The sequence below is a fragment of the Abramis brama genome, assembly GCF_963993115.1.
Source record: "Abramis brama genome assembly, chromosome: 7".
Taxonomy (NCBI): Eukaryota; Metazoa; Chordata; class Actinopteri; order Cypriniformes; family Leuciscidae; genus Abramis; species Abramis brama.
The window spans coordinates 12,934,984-12,956,190 of NC_139969.1; the positions used below are offsets into that span (position 1 = coordinate 12,934,984).

The 21,207-nt window shown below is 35.7% G+C and overlaps 4 protein-coding genes across 4 annotated transcripts; 3 read left to right on the forward strand and 1 right to left on the reverse strand.

Annotated features, from left to right (window-relative positions):
* Positions 1-372: 372 nt before the first annotated feature.
* On the forward strand, positions 373-5,743 carry LOC311086518 (retinol-binding protein 1-like). Its single transcript, XM_084119436.1, has 4 exons — positions 373-780; positions 2,469-2,647; positions 4,065-4,166; positions 5,061-5,743. The coding sequence occupies exons 1-4, from the start codon at positions 708-710 to the stop codon at positions 5,109-5,111; spliced, it is 405 nt and encodes a 134-aa protein (XP_083975562.1). The 5' UTR covers positions 373-707; the 3' UTR covers positions 5,112-5,743.
* Positions 5,744-10,449: 4,706 nt separating this feature from the next.
* On the forward strand, positions 10,450-13,924 carry LOC311086520 (retinol-binding protein 1-like). The gene is made up of 4 exons (XM_084119438.1): positions 10,450-10,727; positions 11,586-11,764; positions 12,794-12,895; positions 13,372-13,924. Exons 1-4 carry the CDS (start codon positions 10,655-10,657, stop codon positions 13,420-13,422), a joined length of 405 nt encoding a protein of 134 aa, XP_083975564.1. The 5' UTR covers positions 10,450-10,654; the 3' UTR covers positions 13,423-13,924.
* A 2-nt stretch (positions 13,925-13,926) lies between these two features.
* Positions 13,927-16,496, reverse strand: rbp1.2 (retinol binding protein 1, cellular, tandem duplicate 2). Its single transcript, XM_084119435.1, has 4 exons — positions 16,330-16,496; positions 15,723-15,901; positions 14,563-14,664; positions 13,927-14,166 (listed from the first exon to the last, which is right to left on the reverse strand). The coding sequence occupies exons 1-4, from the start codon at positions 16,403-16,405 to the stop codon at positions 14,086-14,088; spliced, it is 438 nt and encodes a 145-aa protein (XP_083975561.1). The 5' UTR covers positions 16,406-16,496; the 3' UTR covers positions 13,927-14,085.
* A 2,437-nt stretch (positions 16,497-18,933) lies between these two features.
* Positions 18,934-20,909, forward strand: rbp2b (retinol binding protein 2b, cellular). The gene is made up of 4 exons (XM_084119434.1): positions 18,934-19,089; positions 19,263-19,441; positions 20,291-20,392; positions 20,693-20,909. Exons 1-4 carry the CDS (start codon positions 18,984-18,986, stop codon positions 20,744-20,746), a joined length of 441 nt encoding a protein of 146 aa, XP_083975560.1. The 5' UTR covers positions 18,934-18,983; the 3' UTR covers positions 20,747-20,909.
* Positions 20,910-21,207: the final 298 nt, after the last annotated feature.

A 21,207-nucleotide genomic window follows, 5' to 3' on the forward strand; every position in this document is an offset into this window, starting at 1 on the left:
TGTAACTATAAAAGATTTCAAAAAGACAGCTGTATTTTATGTAGCCGAAATTGCTATTTTTGTTTATTACATTTTTGTTTTCAGTGTTATGAGTAAGAGTTTTGTTTTTAGTATCAGTAGCATCATGTTGCCACATTATATTGGGTACATGGTCACAATGGAACAGATGATAATCATTTAGGTAACATTTTGAAAATTATGAAACAAAACAATTAAGCTGCAAACATGTAACGTACAAAAAGCATTGTTTTGGCTAACAAAACTTACTTAATGTATTGATAATTCATATTAATTAACACATAATCTAGATAAAACCATGTGACAACTTGTCACTCAGGACATAGCCACCGAGAGACAGTCCTTCTGACAACTAGCCACGGTCGGTCTCTGACTGTTTCAGTTCACTGCACTTTTCTACAGCTCTTAATTACCGAGTTTATGTGACGTAATTACATGGCACGGTGTCGTAGCCAAGTTTTCGTGATGAAAAAAACAAAACAAAAAGCTCTCGATCCAAACTTTAGGGCGGAGAGACTGTTTCCATAACAGTATAGTCCAACAGAAGAAAGTTTAATTCACAAATCGTCGGATTATTATAACCGTTTTAAATAAGGGGTTCTTTCAGATGAAAAGCATTTGGTCGCAGAGATAGGCTACAGCGATATCGGATCTTCTTTGAACAAACCTGTCAGTAGAGTTTATCAGAAATGGTTGCTGATTATAACGGCTACTGGAAAATGATCTTCAACGAGAACTTTGAAGAGTACCTGAAAGCTCTTGGTGAGTTTTACAGCAATACCTTCAGCAAGCCTATCCCTCATTTGGAGTAACGCTTGTTTTTAATAACACAATAATGTAACATTTTAATTTGAATATAGGATATAGGCTATTTTGTTTCAATAATATTTCATCTTTAATATTTTGTATTTTATTTCATGGACTAGACAATATTCAGCTCTATGCACCATTTATTTCCATGAAAAATGGTACAAATATTAATACAGTAGGCCTAACTTAAAGGGGTGATGAACTGAGAAATCAAATTTTCCTTGAGCTTTTGACATATAAGAGTTTCAGAACTGAAAACTTCCTTGTTAGTCCAATAAAAGCTTTTATTGACACCAGGCACAGCGAACGTGCCTATTCATATGTTGGTGTATCGATGAGCTATGAAGTAGTTTGATTAAAAAAAGAAATCGAATGAGTATGATTCGCTAAATAAAATTGACGATACTCAAGTTTCTGCTTAAGTTCTTCAAATGTTTATCCGATTGATAGGAGGCGCTGTCTCGAGGGATCTGAGAATGCGGGACTCTGGGTGCGGGACTGTAGATGCAGGCTCCGAGTCTGCAGCTTCATACTACTCACTTCAACACTGCCTGTTTAGCCCCGCCCACTGATTCACGCAATAATTGAAACTCATTATAATATGCAAAACTGTTATCAAATCATAGCAGTGGGCATTTACTTCCAAGTCTTCAATGCAGCACGCCGATAAAAACCGAGCGTTTCAGGAGCTTGGCTCAAAACCTCAAAACCAGGGTAGAAAATAGTCTATTACTTATTCATTTTGATGTTTTTGAATCTAAAAACCAAGCGAACGTCATGTCAACATATGAAAAGACAACAATAATTTTTTTTTTTAAAAGCCAGTTCATGACCCCTTTAAACATACTAAAGGTATTTTAAATCCAATACATGGAAGGTAGATTTGCACCATCTGTTGGAAGAAATGTGTAATCACATGTAATATCATGGCTCATGGCTTGGTTGAATTCTAATGTAGAATGCGGTCTGTTATTTTTTGATAACAGACCGCTGTGAAGTATAACACACCGTTGCCATGAAAAACAGAGCGTTGCTATGGACGCAGGATTCTAACCGTAGAGATGGAACGGACTATTTTCTTTAGCCGAAGCAATACAATCGTTTTTAAATCAATAAATTCCTTTTTAAATCAATATTTTGTGTCAAATTATTGATTTATTTGGTAGATAGCCATGTAATAAGCGGGATAATGTAGAGCGAGGCGGTTGTTATAGCGAATACAACCCCTTCAGGCTGATTCAAGTCGGGGTTGTATTCGCTATAACAACCGCCTCGCTCTACGTTATCCCTTACATAGCCACTGGATGCCAGTATAGGACTATATATTAATACATACAGTGTGTTTAATCCCTAGTTGCTTATAATAGCATTATCAGACATAATTCCTTACTAGGTTTTGCATTTGGATAAAAATTGACATTATCAAATACTGCCTCACCGTTGCTGATTTGTAGATTGTACCCCAAAAATAGCTCTGTATTTTCGTATTTTTCTTGTTACCCATTAATTTCTAATGGCGGTGATTTTTGACAGAGAAGATTGTGACCATTTAGCCTTTTATATTTAAGGTAATCCTGGGATACCTTTTTGTAAGGGTTTCCAGGGAAATTCACATTTTCACATATAATTTTCTTTTCCAGATATAAATGTAGCTATTAGAAAGATTGCCACCCTGCTGAAGCCTGATAAAGACATCAGTCAGGATGGAGATCACTTCATCATAAAGACTCTCAGCACCTTCAAGAACTACAACATGGACTTTGTGGTTGGTCAGGAGTTTGAGGAGGATCTGAGTGGAGTGGACGACAGGAAGTGTATGGTGAGCAAACTTTCATGGCAAACACTTGGCGGCTTTAGATCTTAAAAGCATACTTTATATATTTTTTTAATTGTGAAGCACTACTCAAAAGAACTTTAATGCTAGTATCTAAACTTTGCCATTTGACGTAAGATGACCTTGCAACATTACACATTTGATTCTTCATCGATGCTGCCTATTTGTAGAGACACAAGATGTTGAAAGTAAATTTCTCCAAAAATTTCTCAGAAGTTTTGAGACTTTTCTTACCTTTAAATAAATGTTGCATGTGGCCCTGCAAATGGGGCTGCATGGTTTATTAGATCTATTTTCACACACAAAAAAATATATATATTATAACATTCCAGTATCAGTAATAATTCTCTTATAAGGTTGCCATTTGTATAATTTCATTGCCCTTGAAAATCACTATTTGTGCATGTCATTTACAGTTCACAATCTCAACTAATAAGAAAAGGGAAAAGTGTGAAATGAGAGCAATAATTGGCTCTTTAATCTAATAAGAAGCGTTACTCTCTCTCCTTTCATTTTCCCCTAACTTTTCCTTTCATTTGGAGAAACTTGGTTTATCTAAGACCTGATGAGACAATTGCAGATATGTAGAGATAATAATCTGTTTCTTGCTTAAAGGGATAGTTCACCCCAAAATAAAAATTCTGTCATCATTTACTCAACCTCATGTTGTTCCAAACCTGTATGAATTTCTTTGTTCTGTTGGAACAACTTGAGGGTGAGTAAATGATGACAGAATTTTCATATTTGGGTGAACTATCCCTTTAATCCCAAAGGTTGCCTATTCGCTCCAAAAAATGACATACATTTCCAATGGATAGTAGTACGGGAGCTGCATGGAGTTCCGAACATAAACGTATGCAAAGTATTCTTTATTATAGTTTTGTTATAGTTTCCATTGCATGAGCAATTTGTTAGTTGTGTTGCACTAGATGTGAATGTGTCTCCTCTAAAAAAAAAAAAAAACTGTGCATTGTTCATGTTCACTTTTTGATATAACTCAAAAAAGTTAAAAAAAGTTTTGGAGTTGCAGTAAAAAAAAAAAACACTTGAAACGTAGCATTTTGTAAAGATGTTGTGACCCGGTTTGTCCTGAACAAAAATCACTCGCCCCATTTGGTCCACACAGTGCCAGACATTGTTTCTCTTCATTCCAGCCAATAGGCCTTTTCAACATACTTCTCTTTGTGCAGCATGCAATCACAGTGCAAACTCATTTTGCAAACATGGGACCAATTTAATTTGATCTTTGTGTCGATGAATTTATAGATGTGCTTTTCTCCTCCAACTGCTATTGCAAAATCTGTTCTGCTTCGCTGTGTCTTTGCAGTCCTAATGCAACTGTGTATTTTTGCTGCATCTGTGTAGGTTAAAAATAAATCACCTTCTCTGTTATGCATTATAGACCACTATCACCTGGGATGGAGAGAAACTGGTGTGTGTGCAGAAAGGAGAGATCGAGGGGAGGGGCTGGACCCACTGGATTGAGGGAGATGAACTTCACTTGGTAGGCCAGTTCTCATGCATTTCATTTGTAACATCCTTGATGGTATTCCCTATCAGGGATGGTAGTTTCGCATACATCTAGTATAATATCAGAAATATAGCTGAAGGCATATGCAGTACAGCATCTCTAAAACTGTTTAGTTATGCGGCAGATGGTGGGGGAAGAGCTATTCTCAAATCTCAAAACTTTCATCCCTGTGATGATGCACCTGAAAAAGCACAACAATGACAGATTGATTATTATAATACATTTGAACTTGTTTGAAATAATTCTAATGGGGGTCAAAAACCATCATTATGATTTGATAGGATTTTTAAATGAAGTTGACTGGAAAATGACGGGTGGAGGTAATAACAACAGATGTTTGGCTTCAGCTGTACGTTTGATCATGCATAATAAACCAAACCTCGTTTCTGACTGCGTTGCTGTAGCGTTACCAAAGAACTGGACATTGGTGACACCATCTGGTTGAAAATTATACACAGCACAGGTCAAACATTTGGAAACATTACTATTTTTAATGTGTTTGAATGGGCTTGATGAGCATAAAAGAGCATCAAAAACATTAAAAATAGTAATGTTTCCAAACTTTTGACTGGTACTGTACATTGTTGTATTGTGCTAAAAAAAACCACTGTTAGGGAACATGTACCATGTTAATTATAGCAGAAACTAAACCTACATGATTTACTCTTCTGTGGAACACAAAAGAAGATGTCTCAGTGTTTTTGTCCACAAGACCCTGCTGACTTTCATTGTAGACATTCTTCAAAATATATTTTGCGTTCCAAAGAGGACAGAAAGTCATGCGGTTTTGGAATGACATGAGGGTGAGTCACAGAATCTTCATATTTAGGTCAACTTTTCCTTTAAGTATGTTTTCCTTGCTTGCAGGAGCTGAGAGCCGCCGGGGTTGTGAGTAAACAGGTCTTCAAAAAGGCTTAAACCTGTACCGACATTATAAAGTAACACCCCCTACTGAACACTGGGAAGAAGATCCAGAAAAACCCAGCAATTTAAAAGTATATAAACTCCTGCCACATTTTCCAACATCTATCTGTCTGTCTGTGCACCAACATCTCTGCTATTGTGAAAACCAGTCAAACACCATCTGTGATAGTCTGTCACAATCTATATGTGCTTGTTTGTTCTGATCCTCACAGAGGAAGATCTCCAGCGACATTCATTTGTAGGTACCGCTGCTTGTCATTTAGATGTTATTTACATTAGTGGTATAGAGAACACTGGGATAAGCTGTACTATAAGTGAACCATCAAACAACAGGTGCGTCAGGATATTGTTTTGGACGCAACAAAAACAGTCCTCAGATTTGGAGCTTCTGTGTACATAAAAGTAATTAGACTCCAGAGAGGATGTGCTGAAGGAAAAATGATGTGACGAGTCGCAGTGCCGCCCGGCTGCTGTCGCTCTGATTGAAGAGCCTGTCAGTCTCTTGGGTTCTGAGTATGGCAGGGTTTTGCTTTCCTTCCCATCATGCCTCTGTGACTGTGCACACAAAAGAATACATAAATCAGTGAAATAAAGAGAAACGCTTTGCGTTCTGCTGTTCATATGCATCTTGATGTGTTCGTTTGAACTTTCTATCCACACACTAGTTTAATAAAGGCATACCAGCTGGAATGTAAATTAAATATTGCTGCCGGTTTTGTGTGTGTTTTGAAAAATCCCGGTTGGCATATGTTCACTTTTCATTATTGCTGAGAAATGCTTCACCGGTTCTGAAGTATTACATGAATATTAAGGGAACTAAAGCAGGACACTTACATCCACTTAAGAAGAAAACAAAAGGCATATAATTGGCAGTGTGTTGATAACTGTAGACCGACGACCGGTTAAGTCTGTGCAGTCATTCATTTTCCAGATTTGGCCCAGAGTCTATCAACGGCTTCCTGCCAGGTGTTCCTTTTAGCTAAAAATGTGCTCCCAACATTGGCAGTCCACTCAGCATCCACTTCCTTTATTCATGCTAATGGCTCCAAATATATTTTTGGGGTCTTAATTTACTTAAAATAGTGATCTGTTTGTACTAGTAACCTGGGCCGTGTTTAGCACACTTTGAACTTATAAACCTGAGACAGATTATGCAAGCAAAATAATAAATTTTATGCTGTTTCACATTAATCAACACGTGAAAACATATGACATACACTTACTAAAAATCCCTTGTACCTTCAGAGGAAATTAACCATTCTTAGGTCCAAATTCACTTAATTAATATAGGTCATAATTGTGGGAGGGAAATAGAATTTCTCTTTTAACAAAGACACTACCTTACCTGATGATGAACTTATCATTTCTAATTGGATTTGGGACTTGTAATGTAGGAATTCATGCAGACATTATCTTGAAGAAAAGCAGCGGCACTGAATCTCCTCAAATTTTCACCAGTGTCAAAGAATCTTTACACTCTAATCCAAAATGCCAGATGATTACAACAGCTATTGGAAAATGATCTCAATTTAGAACTCTAATGAGTACCTGAAAGCTCTCGGTGAGTCAATTACGAGTTCAAAAAGCAGAGAATCTTCTGTAGGCTTAATTAACATTATCATCGCACTGCACTATAAAACCTTTGGAACATAATTACATTACTAAGTTGGGCTGCTTAATCCTACCAATTAAATTAAAGAGTATAACAGATATATTATAATTTTTATAATTGAATTTGCACTCATGTTATTTATATCTATCGACATGTACATACATACACTCACTGGCCACTTTATTAGGTATACTGTTCAATGCATTTAGCATCAGAATTGGGAAGAAAGGTGATTTATTTGACTTTGAAATGGATTTTTACTGACTTTATTTAATTGGAATGGTTGTTGCTGCCAGACGGGCTGGTCTGAGTATTTCAGAAACTGCTAATCTACTGGGATTTTTATGCACCACCATCTCTGGGGTTTACATAGAATGATCCAGAGCCGGATTATCCATAAGGGCACTTGGGCCAGTGCCCAGGGGCACCAACAATTCACAACCACTAGGGGGGCACCACATGACACAAGCTTTAAAAATATTTTTCGTAAATTGTTATATTATTAACTTGGAATTCTTGAAAGACCATACATAACTCGTTTATGAACACTAATTTAACAATAATAATAATAATAAATTATAAATAAATAAAGTGGGGGGGGGCTTTGAGGTACCACACCACACTGTCTTAATACGGCCCTGGAATGATCTGAAAAAAAGTTTCCAATGAGTGGCAGTTCTGTGGGCTAAAATGCCTTGTTGACGCCAGAGGTCAGAGGAGAATGACTGGTTTGTCAGACTGGTTTGATCTGATAGAATGGCAACAGTAACTCAAATCACCTCTCATTACAACCGAGGTTTGCAGAAGAATGTAATACGTCGAACCTAAGAATAGGAAACTGAGGTTATAATTCACACGGGCTCACTAAAATCCGACAATCGAAGATTGGGAAAACGGTCTGAGTCTCGATTTTTGTGCTGCGACATTCAGATGCTAGGGTCAGAATTTGGCATAAACAACATGAAAGCATGGATTTTTGGCAGACTTCGGGCCCCTTAATAACAATTGAGCATTGTTTAAATGCCACAGCCTGCCTGAGTATTGTTGCTGACCATGTCCATCCCTTTATGACCACAGTGTACCCATCTTCGGATGGCTACTTCCAGCAGGATAACATGAAATGTCAAATCATCTTAAACTGGTTTCTTGAATATGACAGTTCACTATACTCAAATGACCTCAACGGTCACCAGATCACAATCCAATAGAGCACCTTTGGGATGTGCTGCTACGGGAGATTCGCCTCATGGATGTGCATTTGACAAATCTGCAGCAACTGCGTGATGTAAATATGGACCAAAATCTCAGAGAAATGTTTCCAGCACCTTGTTGAATCTATGCCACAAAGAATTAAGGCAGTTCTGAAGGTGTATATGTACGTGTAATTAGTGTGTGTCATTAAATATGTAATTTAAATGGCCTGTTTTCAAACAGTCTTTGAAAATGTAAACACAGAAGTAACAGAAAATAATAAATATAAACACTGGGAGTTAATTAATCTCGTTTTGATTTTGGCTCTGGTTCCTGGCAGACACAAATTTCGCGATTAGGAAAATTGCCACTGTGATGAAGCCAACAATGGCATCTCTGAGAATGGAGATCGCTTCATCAATGAGACAGTCACCATTAACAGCGTGACATTGACTGTATTTTGCCAGGAGTTTGATCTGTCGGGAACTGATGAAAGTATTTTGCTACCTATTTCGTATTTCGATTTAAATAACTTCTATGTAAGATTAATTTCAACATTTGAGTCAGTGCCCTTGTTTTCTTTCTCTATTGATATGCTATGGAAATTGGTAGAGGCATCAAATCATAAATCTGTTAAGCATATAAGATGCAAAGGCCTACATTATACACTCCGTCTGTAGTGATATACTCTGCATAGTTATGATGAAAATATTAATCATCATAATCATGGGCCTTATTCATCATTGTCATCATTATTGCACTGACAAGATTAACCAGATCTGCTAAAATGATAAGAGCAGATGGTTGCTGTTGTTTCCTTTTGTCTTGTTTATCTCTTGTTGTGGGAATATAACTCCTGGCATAATAGAAAAACAGGTCTTCAAGAAATCCTGTACCTTACATTTCCATTTATGCATTTGGCAGACGCTTTTTTCCAAAGCGACTTACATTGCATTTCAAGGCACACATTTACACTCTTATCAGTTCTTATAATACCTAGCAAAAGCGTTCTTGTTCCTACCCCAAAACTTCTTCACTTTCTTCTCCCCTTTCTTACCCACCAGGACACCTAGTGTCAAAACAATATAACAGTAACATCTAAATTAACTGATTTTATTCAAGTAAAAAATATTAGTCAACATCACTGAATCCAAATGCATTGATTTTCACCAACAAAGCTATTTTTATGCATTAAGTTGGGTAGAAATAGCTCCTTAAGGTAGCTATTGCAAGTTACCTATAATTCAAAAAGCAAAAAAAAGTAGTTGTGTGTGTTTAACAAGAAATGTGGGTTAGGTGTATCTGATTCCTTATATGATTCCTTATACACAGACAAGAAGAAAGATGATGAATGTAGTCTGGCTCCTGCAGCTCTCATAGACAAGCTTGATGGAAAGGATGTTGGACCCTGTGTATATTGTCCCATGTGTACTAAAAATGTGCCAACTGCCAACAAAATGAAAATGAAAAAATAAACTATAAAATAAAGAAAGATGGAGTGAACCTGGCTGTGTGGTGGTGGTTTTGTGTTTGTTTGTGTAAATAGTAGTCAGAGTTTCCAATTACCAAGTGCATTTCTATGCATCAGAACTCCATGGTAAAATATATCATATATCTAACATCAAAATATGGCATGAAGATAAGGAATACGTTTCTTTAAGTTAAGATGTATGAGTTTGACATATTCAGGTAATAATATAGGCTACTTATAAAATGGTATTTTAACAGACTATGATGAAACAAGAATCTAAAGTACAAACAAAATGTCTATCCAAACTTGCAATTCTTCATTAAAACAGCTCATAGCAGGAACCTGTAGGTTTTAGGTCATGCAGCATTGGTTTGGTGGACTAAAATTTAGGGTTATGTACGTAAACTATTTAAAAATGGTGTACTTATTCAATGTGCATTGAGTATGTTACATCAAACACAATTAATGTTTCTGTAAAAGTAGGATAACCAGGATTACCTATTTACAACAACATAATCTTTTTCTCATGCCACAGCCACTTATAGTGGCCTTCTGGGGCTTTTTTTTTTAAATTCTTAATCTAATATCTTCAGTTTAAATCCTCTTTATTTTTTATAGCCTATGCATTTCTTATCATTTAGGCCTGTAGCTTTTAAGGATAAAGGGTCAAAGAGAATTCTTTATTGCTCTGCATGCTTCCATCCATATTATGCACGAGTTAGATTCATACTGGATGATTTAGAAATAAATCTAATAATGCTAATTGAGATTAATTGGTAAAGGATGGGATGTGTGCCATCGTGAAGGTCATGTGAGCAAAAACATGTTCTACTCATTTTTTACTGTGAGCCTGGATCACACATTAGTGTCACTCTCTTCAAGATGCCCTGAGAGTCTTAGACTTCTAATTTACATGTCAACAGAGAAATTAGTTTCCAGTTCATTTAATCTAAAAGTTAATGTAGCAGAATGGTGTAAATCCATGTGAATAATGCAACGATTGTCCCCTACCATTAATCCATGTGTTCCGATATCTTGTACTTTGATCCTCGAGGGTTATGCATTGGATTTTGCACATTGTGGTAGTGTTTTTAGTTGTACTGAGCACATGTGTCGCGGTATTGAGCTGATCCGATTATTATAGTGGTAAATAAAATGCGGTGCTGACAGTCAGAGAGCTGCACAACAGGAGCTGGGGAACGATCAAGCATCAGGTCTCCTCTAAAAAACACTTTCAGGGTACGAAGAAAATCACATTTCACAATGCCTGCTGATTATAATGGCTGCTGGAAAATGATCTCCAATGACAATTTTGAGGAGTATCTCAAAGCTCTCGGTAAGTTTTTATTTATTATTATTATTTTTTTTTTTATTATTATTTTATTTTTTATAGATATAAGCTATGTGACTGTATGAATTCTTGCTTTATTTAAAAAAAAAACTAAAAAAAAAACACGCTAATTTCTTGGATGAAAACGAAACACGTAATGCAAACGCTAATTTCTTGGATGAAACCGAAACACGTAATGCTGGTAATTTACAGTGGCTCGGATTGTCAGTAGCAGTTCGCGGTGTTCAGATTCGTTCAGTGGCCGTTTCTACAAGTCGTTACTTGAGTGTTGTTGAATGAGTTAAATTATTCACACTGAACCGAAATTTTTAACGAAACTGACTCACAAATGCCCTTCAAATCGGTCAACATATCCTTGTTCACAAACGACACGACTTGTTCTTCTGTACTGCTCCGATTCGTTCAGTGAAAGGGAAGTTTTCGTTCTGTACTTCCAACCAATGAAATGCTCTTTCACAGCCCGCACTTGCATACCATTCATTGGTCGTGCTATTGTCAGTCTTTAAATCAGAACATCGGTCACACGCTTATTTGTTTATAAACGAAACTCTATTAGTAGGAAATTGAATTAGATAATTTAAAATATATTAGCGGTAACTGGAAAGTCTAGGTCTATATTCCAAAGCATTCTTGAATTACAACCATTTAATTTTGGATAGTGATTTTCATGTCTATGCGAAAAAAAAGGGGGGTGACAGTTAAGGGGTTAATGAAAGTATTAGATATCTAAAGTAAACAAGTGTTTCCATAAACACTCAACTTGAATTGATTTATAAACAGGTCTGTTAAACCGGGCTACTAATTGTAATTTTCTTTTTCTCTTTTCTCTCACAATTCCTGAAGAAATTAATGTTGCTATCAGGAAAATTGCTGTTTTGTTAAAACCTGACAAAGATATCACCCAGAATGGAGATCACTTTGTCATCAAGACTGTCAGCACATTCAAGAACTATGACATGGACTTTGTGGTTGGTCAGGAGTTTGAGGAAGACCTGGGTGCAGTTGATGGCAGGAAATGTATGGTGAGTGTAGGCCTACCAACATTTTCCTTTCGTGCAAATAAGTATAATCCAGAAGTATGAATTACAGTCATGGAGAGAAAAAATTGACGAGACATAAATTATAATGTTTGTCTGCTGCTGCTTTTTTCAGTCTTTGGCTTAGAAATGGCTGAAATAGCCGGGCTTTCTCATTTGGTTTCTGCTCACTTGAATGACTTATTTGATTGTAATCCCCTCATGTGTACATGGAATGCAGTTGCGTACAGAAAACTGCAATGACTGAAATATTAAGTGAGAGCACCAAAGTTTTATCCTTGTTTTAGTAATTCAGATGTTCAGCTTTTGGTGGCTCTTGTTAGCTGACCTACTCCAAACTTGAGAAAAAAATATTTAAATGTTATGCTTCAGTGTCATACAAATATTTAAAAGGCATGCATTCATTTATCTGATTAAGTAAGACATGAGCGGAATAAATTAAACAAAAAATTGTTATCACAGAAATCATATCTAAGCAGTTTTTTTTATATATATAATGCAGTACTGTTATAAATGATTTACCCGTGCACTTCATTATTTTTTAAAATTCAAGTGCCCTTGTCATCTTTAATCAAAATAACTTCCCCTCCCACTTGCAGCAACTTGTCTTCTCTTCTCTGATGATGTGTTTACTGGTGCGAGGGCGGGACAACCTGTCACTCACGACATCACAGTAATAGCAAAACACAACCATCCAATCAATTCCCGATGGACAAAGTCATTTGTTGACATTTGTTTTTTTTCTTTTTGGAGAAGCCATTTTACTTGGATAATATACTGTACGTCACAATAGGGAAGAAAAGACTATCTCAACTTCCGTTTTATGCAGACTTTAAATTACATTGGCAACATTCATCCATTACAGTTTCACTGGTGGTGCAACTACCCAACATAAAACTTTCCCATTTAATTTTTTTTATTTATTTTTTATAATTTATGTTATAGATTAAATATCAAACCGTAAATTCCACTTGTTGTAGTAAGCTTTGCATCTTTGCATTGTTTAATCCACAGACTACCATCACCTGGGATGGAGACAAGCTTGTGTGTGTGCAGAAAGGAGAGATTGAGGGCAGGGGCTGGACCCACTGGATTGAAGGAGATGAACTTCATTTGGTGTGTAATGTATACTAAACTACACTTGAAACATCTTTTCTTATACACTCTCATTTCCCCCCATACAACAATTACTTTGTTTTTGGAAACTGTGAGTTAGTGTAAAACATATGGTAACTGATGATACAAATGACATGTGTATAAGGGGCTCATGCAGGGAACGTTATTATCGTTTCAAGGCTATTGTGCTATTGAACTCATCTAAAACGTTAACAACAGATGTTCGACCACATCTGTGCAATGTTGCGCTTAATTACCCCAAGCAACCCCTTTGACAAAAAAGTGTCTACGGTCTGTTGAAGAATCTAGAGTTAGGCACATAGCACCACCTGCTGGTGAGAAGTGCCATTTGTAGAGACACAGGAACATGAATTCTCTGAAATGGATGTGGTCGTATAGGGATATTGATTCTGGTGACCTTTGTCCTGGAATATCTGTTTTGTTTTATAATTCTGTTCTGTATATTTTCTATGCAGGAGCTGAGAGCAGCTGGGGTTGTGAGCGAGCAGGTTTTCAAGAAGTCTTAAGCTTCCGTTGCATAGTTAAGCCTCCTAGTGGAAAAGACAGAAACAACCACCATAGACTGAGCTGTGCATTATTCATCCTCTCATTCATCGATCTTTCTGTTTGCACTTGCATTTTGCATATATGCATCTGCTTGATGTGCCTTTCTAGAGTCCTCATCAGACAAAGTTTATTCCAAATGACCAATTACTTGTTAATTGACAACTGTTAAATTAATTTGTGTGTGGGTTTGGTTTGTTATAGTACTGTGGTCACTAAGCCTCCTTACTGGGAGCTTTACTGCTGTATAAAAATATCGCCTTTCCATCTGAGGGTCTTTCTGGCTGGAGGAGAGAAGATGGGTCTTGACCCCACATCAAATTTAGCTCTTTTCAGAAGCAGGAAGAGGAGGATGATATGAAGAGGGTCTGTAAACCTGCACTGCTGCATCCTTTGTATATTGCGTGTGCTGAAAGTGTGACAAATCACAACTAACAAAATAAAGAAAACTGATGAGTGAACATGCATGCTTTGGTGTTGCCTTTTATTTTCTTTGACAAAGTTTCACCACACATTGTTTACATGACATAAATAAATTGAGGGATGAAAAAGACAATATCTACTATTATATTATTAGCAATGACTATTATTAATTGGCAGGAACGTTCACTTTTATTCACAGTAGATTACTTGTGGTTCAAGTCACAGCAGTTGAGAACTTGTTTCTTATATACCTGTTTACACACCACTCCACAGACTCGCATTTCCTGTTAATTAAAATAAAAATAAAAAATGTTTCAGTTATATTTTTGATCAAATAAATTCAGCCTTGGTGAGCATAAGAGACTTATGCATTAATATTGTACTAACAACCCCAAACTATTGAATAGTAGGTCAATTATAGTTTAGTGGTCATTATGCGCAAATATTGTTGAGTAACAAATGAAGAATCCCAGACAGTCGTATAATGAAGTCTCTAAATAGATTTCAGCTTATACACATTTGAAACATGTTTGCTATTGTAATGTGCGACTGCCGAGGTAATGATGTTATCTCATTAACTGCACTGTTGACTACACCAACAACAAGAAACAGCCAAGTGTGACCTTTCATTATACAACAGACCATGTCCTCATATGAACTGCGTCCTTATACAAACTTACCACATGTAACTCATCCCCTTTCACCCACTGTGTCCAGCCCCTTCCCTCCTTTTCTCCTTTCTGCACACACACCAGTTTGTCTCCCTCCCAGTTTACCGTGGTCTACAAAATAAGGACAGATACACGCCACTGAAAGAGATGAAGCTGGAGCCAACACACAGAATAGAGAATGAATAGTGTACTTTACCAAAAACATGAATTTAATTAACATAAAAAACATAATTTATTAGCAGAATCATTAACAGACTGGTTTATAGCGCAAACAGTTGAATCATTTACTACACTTTGTTGTTCTTATTATTTGCCTCTCTCTAAAAAAAAAGTCTATATAGAAACTTAAAGGGTTCTGTCAGGTGCTTCATAGAACCTTTCCCATTATGGGATCATAAATATAAATTAAATTATATAAACTTCATGCGGAATTGAAAAAATTAAGTTATGTGAACTTTACAATTCCAAATTACTTAATTTTTTCAATTCCGCATGAAGTTTATTTAATTTTAAGGCAATGGGTTTCCTTACTTTTTGTAAGTTAAGCCAGCTTATCACTTTTTACAGTGTATAACCTTTTTGCATAAAGAGTTCTTTAAAATTGAGTCAAGAACTAGGGTTCTAAATAGAACCCCATTGAACCTTTTTTTTCTAAGAGCGAATTGGAAGAATTGGAAGTAATATTACACAATAAATAGCTTAATTAGGCCTACATGTTAAAAAATAAGGTGAATAGCAAAAAAAAATGGATTTAACAACAACAACAACAAAAATATTTAACCCCAATAAAGCTCTCATTGTAAACTGAACACAAACACTGTAAATGCCTAAACTAGTTGACCTCACGTTTCCCGAGCACCAGGTGTTTGCGGCATTAGCCGAAAACCTCATGGATTTAAGATTCAATAGGTCATTAAATCTCAATCTAATCCTATTTAATGGCATAATCACTGAGTCATACTTGAAAATAGAAAATATACAGGTCAGATAGAACTACAAATAGAATATTTTTTCCAGTATAAAGAACCTTTCGTGCAATGGAAAGTTTCCATTGATGTTATAGGTCTCTCGTTGAATCATAAAGAACCTTTATTTTAGTGTAATACACAAAAACATTTCTGTTTAGTTGCACTTTAATCTGTACCTTCATTTATAAGGAGGTCACTTACCATACATTTCCTGTCATCTACCCCAACCAAATCCTCCTCAAACTCCTTTCCAACATCAAACTCCATATGGTAGTTCCTAAAGGTGGTGAGAGTCTTGATATTAAAATGATCACCATTCTGAACAATCTCCTTATCAAAGATGAGATAGCTGGCAATTTTTCTGATGACAAGATTCACATCTGTAAGTTGAATACATATAGAATTGGTCAACCATACCCTTTTATGGTACATGAGCCCATTTTTACTGTACTCTATGTAAATCAACAAAATATAATGAGGTCTGCCAGAGGTATAAAACTTTTCTCTTGAGTACAAAATACAAGCACACTATAAAAAATGATATGATCAATAAATTATGACAACATATGTTTTTTTTAAGTAATACAAGATTCACCTCGTTTTTTAAGATCTGTTTAATGTAATTTAAGTTGAAATGACTTAAACACCCAAGTTGATTGTACTTAAAAATTTAAGGCAGCAACCTTTTTTGACCATTTTCAACAGAATATATTATAACATCTCCCGTACCTCGTTCAGGGAAGTTCATTTCACAGGGGTATAATAAATAAATAAATAAATAAATAAATAAATATAAAATTAATCATACCTAGCACTTCCATGTATTCATCAAAGTTTTCATTACTTGTCATTTTCCAGTATCCATTCATGTCCACAGGAGACATCTTTGCTGCTTTTTTGCGTTTGTCTTCTGCGCTGATGTTTCGACATCAAGGTGCGGTGTGGCGTCTCAAATCACATGGCAGGTTGTAATCCTAAAGCCAATTAGGGCCTTTGGATTATCTCAAAGAGCAACATGTTGTAGGACACATGTGGATTTTTTCCTCTTTTTCTCTTTTTTGTACAGGAGCTCTGTCAAGGGGAGTGAATTCCGTGATGCATGTCATGACCTCATGCCAGTCACTGCATGTGTCTGCATGTGTCACAGATATGTCTGTTTGTAATTGTTTTGATTCTCAGTCTGTCAGCTGCACAACAGTCAGTCAAAGAAACAATCACAATGCTGTCAAAAGGCTTCCATTTATGCTTAGAGACTGCAAGAGAGAGAGAGAGATGGGATAATTGTTCAGGTGAAAACCTGTCAGTAATGTGGTCAGTCTTCCTGACTAAATTACTCTGAAAGTGTCTTCAGTGAAATGTAGAATAAAATATACATGAGATTCCTGAGACGTTTTATTTTTCTGAGCATGGCCTATTTTCTTTCCCATCAACCACAAGTGTGTGCTTTTGCCAACCAAACTTGTCTTGGTGTATCTACACTACCATTCCAAATGTGGGGATCCATAAAGGGTCTTAAATGCCTTGTATGCTCAACAAGACTGCATTTATTTGATCAGAAAATATGCTAAAACAGTAATATTGTGGAATAACATTACGATTTTGTCGTGTTATGTTGGTGTTTTGTTTTTGTTTTCATGGACTTTTACTTTGTATCACTTTATTTCCTGTTTCCTTCTGTTGTCATGGGTTGTGTTCATTTGTTGTCATGGTGATTCATTGTTTCCTTGATTAGTTCACACCTGTTTTCTATTTTAATATATTTCAAAAATGTAATTTATTCCTGTGATGGCAAAGTTGAATTTTCAGCATCATTACTCCAGTCTTCAGCGTCACAGAAAATCGCCTTCAGAAATGCTGATTTGGTGCTCAAGAAAGGTTTCTTATTATTCCAATGTTAAAATCTTGCTTTTTGATATTTTGGTGGAGAAAGTATAAAATAACAACATTTAAAATATAAATCTTCATTATAAATATCTTTACTGTCATCTTTGTTGTGTTATTTTCTTTAAAAAAACTCATTTCATTCCATGTCATTTTGTTTTTCCAATGGAACAAAAAATCAGATTTTTGTTGTTTTTTATTTATTTATTTATTTTTGCTGTTGTTGTTTGTTTTGATAGACAGATTGACAGACTAGATCCATGGACATTTCATACAAAAATGTCTACTTTTGTGTTCATGTAGGCAATTTAAGTTTGAATCTACATCCAGTTCTGTTTCCCTTTCTGTAAGCAAAAATACTTACTACAATACCTGCTAAGGAGCAATACTAAAATATTCTTCCTCTGTACTTTCAAATTTGTCCTACTTTCTTACAGGCCTGTTTAATGACACGCTGGATGGAGCATTCAAGATAAAGTCTGACTCATAAATATACACTAAGTGCTGGAACAGTGGTGACAGAATAAAGTGTAGCCTTTGGGTATTCTGATCTTCTGAACATCAAACGCTGGAAATGGTCCTTGTTCTTTCTGACATATTTCTTCTTATCTTGTCTTCCACGCTTAACAATAGAGTCCAAATACAGAGTTTCTCAGATCACAGGAATGAAGATCAAAAAATGACGTTGTATAACGCCCCACTCGCCCCCTTTTCTGCAGCAGCATCTCAGTGGGTGGGAGATTTACAATATTGTTTATGCACTATGCCATTTGCATTGAAATAACTTTCTATTCATTAAAGAATCCTAAATAAAAGGTATCACGATTTCCACAAATATTTTAAGCTGCACAACTGTTTTCAACATTGATTATAATAAGAAATGTTTCTTGAGCACCAAATCAACATATTAGAATGATTTCTGGAAGATCATGTGACACTGAAGACTGGAGTAATGATGCTGAAAATACAGTTTTGCTATCACAGGAATAAATTACATTTTAATATATTAATATTAATATAATGTATTCAAATAGAAAACTGTTTCAGGGTTTGGCAACACGAGCGACAACAACCATTCTCAATGCCTTTATTCAAATGAACAACGACATGGTGGCAATGCAGTGCATATAGCCTATAGTTGAATAAAGCGTCAGAACACCTCAGACAACAGCGACACTGGGAAAATTACAAACCTTGACTGTCGTGAAATCTTATTTACCGTATTGTATGTATCCAGAACATATTTTAATACAAGCTTTTACTGCAAAGATTGTGTTGATAAATAAGTTTATAGAGCATTTTACATAATGAGTTCAGAATAGCACAACTTCTCTTATATAACAAATAGTGCACGGGGAATATTAAAGGCAACCTTACTAACTAAACAGAAAAGGAAAGGAACCCCGAAGAACCTTCACAATGTCTGGTGGCCAGTGGTAAATACATTTTGACTTTTTTTCAGTAGGTGAGGGGTCTTCTCTTCTTCACTTATAGGTCAGAGATCTCCCTTATCTTAACTCTGCTCTCTCCCCTCATTGTGAATAAACAGTTGAGTATAAAAGCTCCTCACTTGACCTGGTAATGCTACTGATGTCCAGAGTTCATCACACAACCATGCCCGTGGATTTCACTGGAAAATGGGAGCTGGAGTCGAGCGAAAACCTTGAGAATTACCTTAAAGCACTGGGTAAGCCTGATCAGATGTCTGCTATCAGTTTAAGTCAGCAGAGAAATAAGAGAAAGCTATATTTGTGCCATTTTCGAACTCTGATTATGCCACTTTATGATATTAGACAAAGCCTAAAGAATGAGAAATGACCATGCCAAGTTGCAAATATTTTGTTATTCTTACATACATAGACATTGACTTTGCCTTTCGGAAGATTGCAGCCCACCTCACTCCAACAAAGATCTTTACCCAGGATGGGGATCGCTTTGTGATTAAGACACAGAGCGCCTTCAAAAGCTATGAGCTGATCTTCACTATTGGAGTTGAGAAGGAAGAATTTACTAAGGGATTTGACAACAGGTCGATAAAGGTGAACAATTCCATTTATAATTGTGATCCTCTTCTAATGTCATAAATTTATTTACCTGTATAGTTACCCCAGCCTTGGCCGAGGTTACCCCGTGAGTCAGTCCTAGAGCTCCTCCTGTCCGATTTTAGGGGAAAATCGGGTCCATCGGAGACGTCCAATAGATTTCTTAGGCGCGCTGAAATAACACAACAGACACAGTGTGGGAAAATCTCAGAGTACAACTGGGAGTTGGGAAAAATATGTTACACCGGTGTTTTGCCAGATGAGAAGTTTATCTATCATTCATTTTATAACTGTATCATATATCTCTTTTAATTTCTTTTATAACTGTTTTAATTTTCCTAAAAAAAGCACTTTGAATTGCCATAGTGTATGAAATGTGCTATATAAATAAACTTGCCTTAAAACAAATAGAGAACAGGCCTCAACTTTTACCCTTTTATCTCAATACAGGTTTATTTATATAAACCAGGGGTGGAAAAAGTACAAATCAACTACTAAGTGATACCATATTACTCCAGTAAAAGTTCATTTTCAGATTAAAGTACAACTTGATTTTCATGTTAGTAGTGATCGATGAGCCATTTATTAATTCTAGCCCGAATTAGTCAGTAGTCAGCACTAATAAGAAAGATAGTGCTTTGATATGTTTTGCAAATAAGCAATAGCTCTTTTTTATGCACCATGGTCCCAAATTATATGATGATCAATAAAAAAATAAATAATAATAAAACAAGTGAGCATAATTTGTATAAAAAGAAATTGTAAAATGACTTTTGTTTTCATTAAAATCATGTAAATAAATATAGAAACAGGCCAGGGGGTTTAATATTTATGTTACATATTCAGACTCTAGTGACCTGGGAAGGTGACAAACTGGTGGCCACCCAGAAAGGTGAGAAAGCCAACCGGGGATGGAAACACTGGATAGAAGATGACAAACTTTATCTGGTGAGCATCCTGATTCTATGGATAATATTAACCAAAACAATGTTAAAATCAACGTTATTTCATAGAAATATATATATATATATATATATATATATATATATATATATATATATATATATATATATATATTTATTATTATTATTATTATTATTATTTTATTTTTTTATTTTTTATTTTTTTATTAAATAGACATTTTACATTTAACGTGTGTATGGTCCTGCATATTATCCTTTCATAAAATTCCTGCTCTGCTGTACTCACAAGGGATACGTTTTGACCTCATGATCATTTCACTTGCAGGAGTTGACATGTGAGGATGCTGTGTGCCAACAAGTGTACAAAAGAAAAGACTAAATTTTCATGTGATTTAATGTCACATTTATATCAAAATCAAGCTGTGTGTTAACTTGAGGCATTACTGCTTTCTCAGGAGATGAAAATGACTCACAATGTGACTCTGTCAACACTTCAGTGGGAGTTTGTTTTCTTCTGTCTAAATAAAGATAATGAGACATTACAGTATGAGTCTTAAATTTCTTGTACATGTAACCCTTTAAAGCCTATCGTATCAAATATTTCAAGATGAACACTTAAAATGTGAGCATCAAATATGATACACTGGGTTTTTGATCTCTCAATCATTATTGTATTGCATTGCATTATATGTTTTGCCCCCCAGCCCCACCCCACCCAAACACACACACAATTAAGAATTAGCTTTGATCATAAGATTAAGCATTTAAATATCACTTTACTAGGACATATTATTGGGATATACTGTATACAATGACAACTGATATTTAGATTCAAGTATG

Bases quoted from the DNA above. Each gene is read 5' to 3' on its own strand.
- LOC311086518 (XM_084119436.1), top strand. From the start codon at position 708: ATGGTTGCTGATTATAACGGCTACTGGAAAATGATCTTCAACGAGAAC. The intron at 2,648-4,064 runs GTGAGCAAACTT...TATGCATTATAG, and splicing joins TGGACGACAGGAAGTGTATG to ACCACTATCACCTGGGATGG. The intron at 4,167-5,060 runs GTAGGCCAGTTC...CCTTGCTTGCAG, and splicing joins AGGGAGATGAACTTCACTTG to GAGCTGAGAGCCGCCGGGGT.
- LOC311086520 (XM_084119438.1), top strand. From the start codon at position 10,655: ATGCCTGCTGATTATAATGGCTGCTGGAAAATGATCTCCAATGACAAT. The intron at 10,728-11,585 runs GTAAGTTTTTAT...CAATTCCTGAAG, and splicing joins GGAGTATCTCAAAGCTCTCG to AAATTAATGTTGCTATCAGG. The intron at 11,765-12,793 runs GTGAGTGTAGGC...TTTAATCCACAG, and splicing joins TTGATGGCAGGAAATGTATG to ACTACCATCACCTGGGATGG.
- rbp1.2 (XM_084119435.1), bottom strand. From the start codon at position 16,405: ATGTCTCCTGTGGACATGAATGGATACTGGAAAATGACAAGTAATGAA. The intron at 14,665-15,722 runs GTAAGTGACCTC...CTTATTTTGTAG, and splicing joins TAGATGACAGGAAATGTATG to ACCACGGTAAACTGGGAGGG. The intron at 14,167-14,562 runs GTAAGTTTGTAT...TTTAATTAACAG, and splicing joins AAGGGGATGAGTTACATGTG to GAAATGCGAGTCTGTGGAGT.
- rbp2b (XM_084119434.1), top strand. From the start codon at position 18,984: ATGCTACTGATGTCCAGAGTTCATCACACAACCATGCCCGTGGATTTC. The intron at 19,090-19,262 runs GTAAGCCTGATC...TTACATACATAG, and splicing joins GAATTACCTTAAAGCACTGG to ACATTGACTTTGCCTTTCGG. The intron at 19,442-20,290 runs GTGAACAATTCC...TTACATATTCAG, and splicing joins TTGACAACAGGTCGATAAAG to ACTCTAGTGACCTGGGAAGG.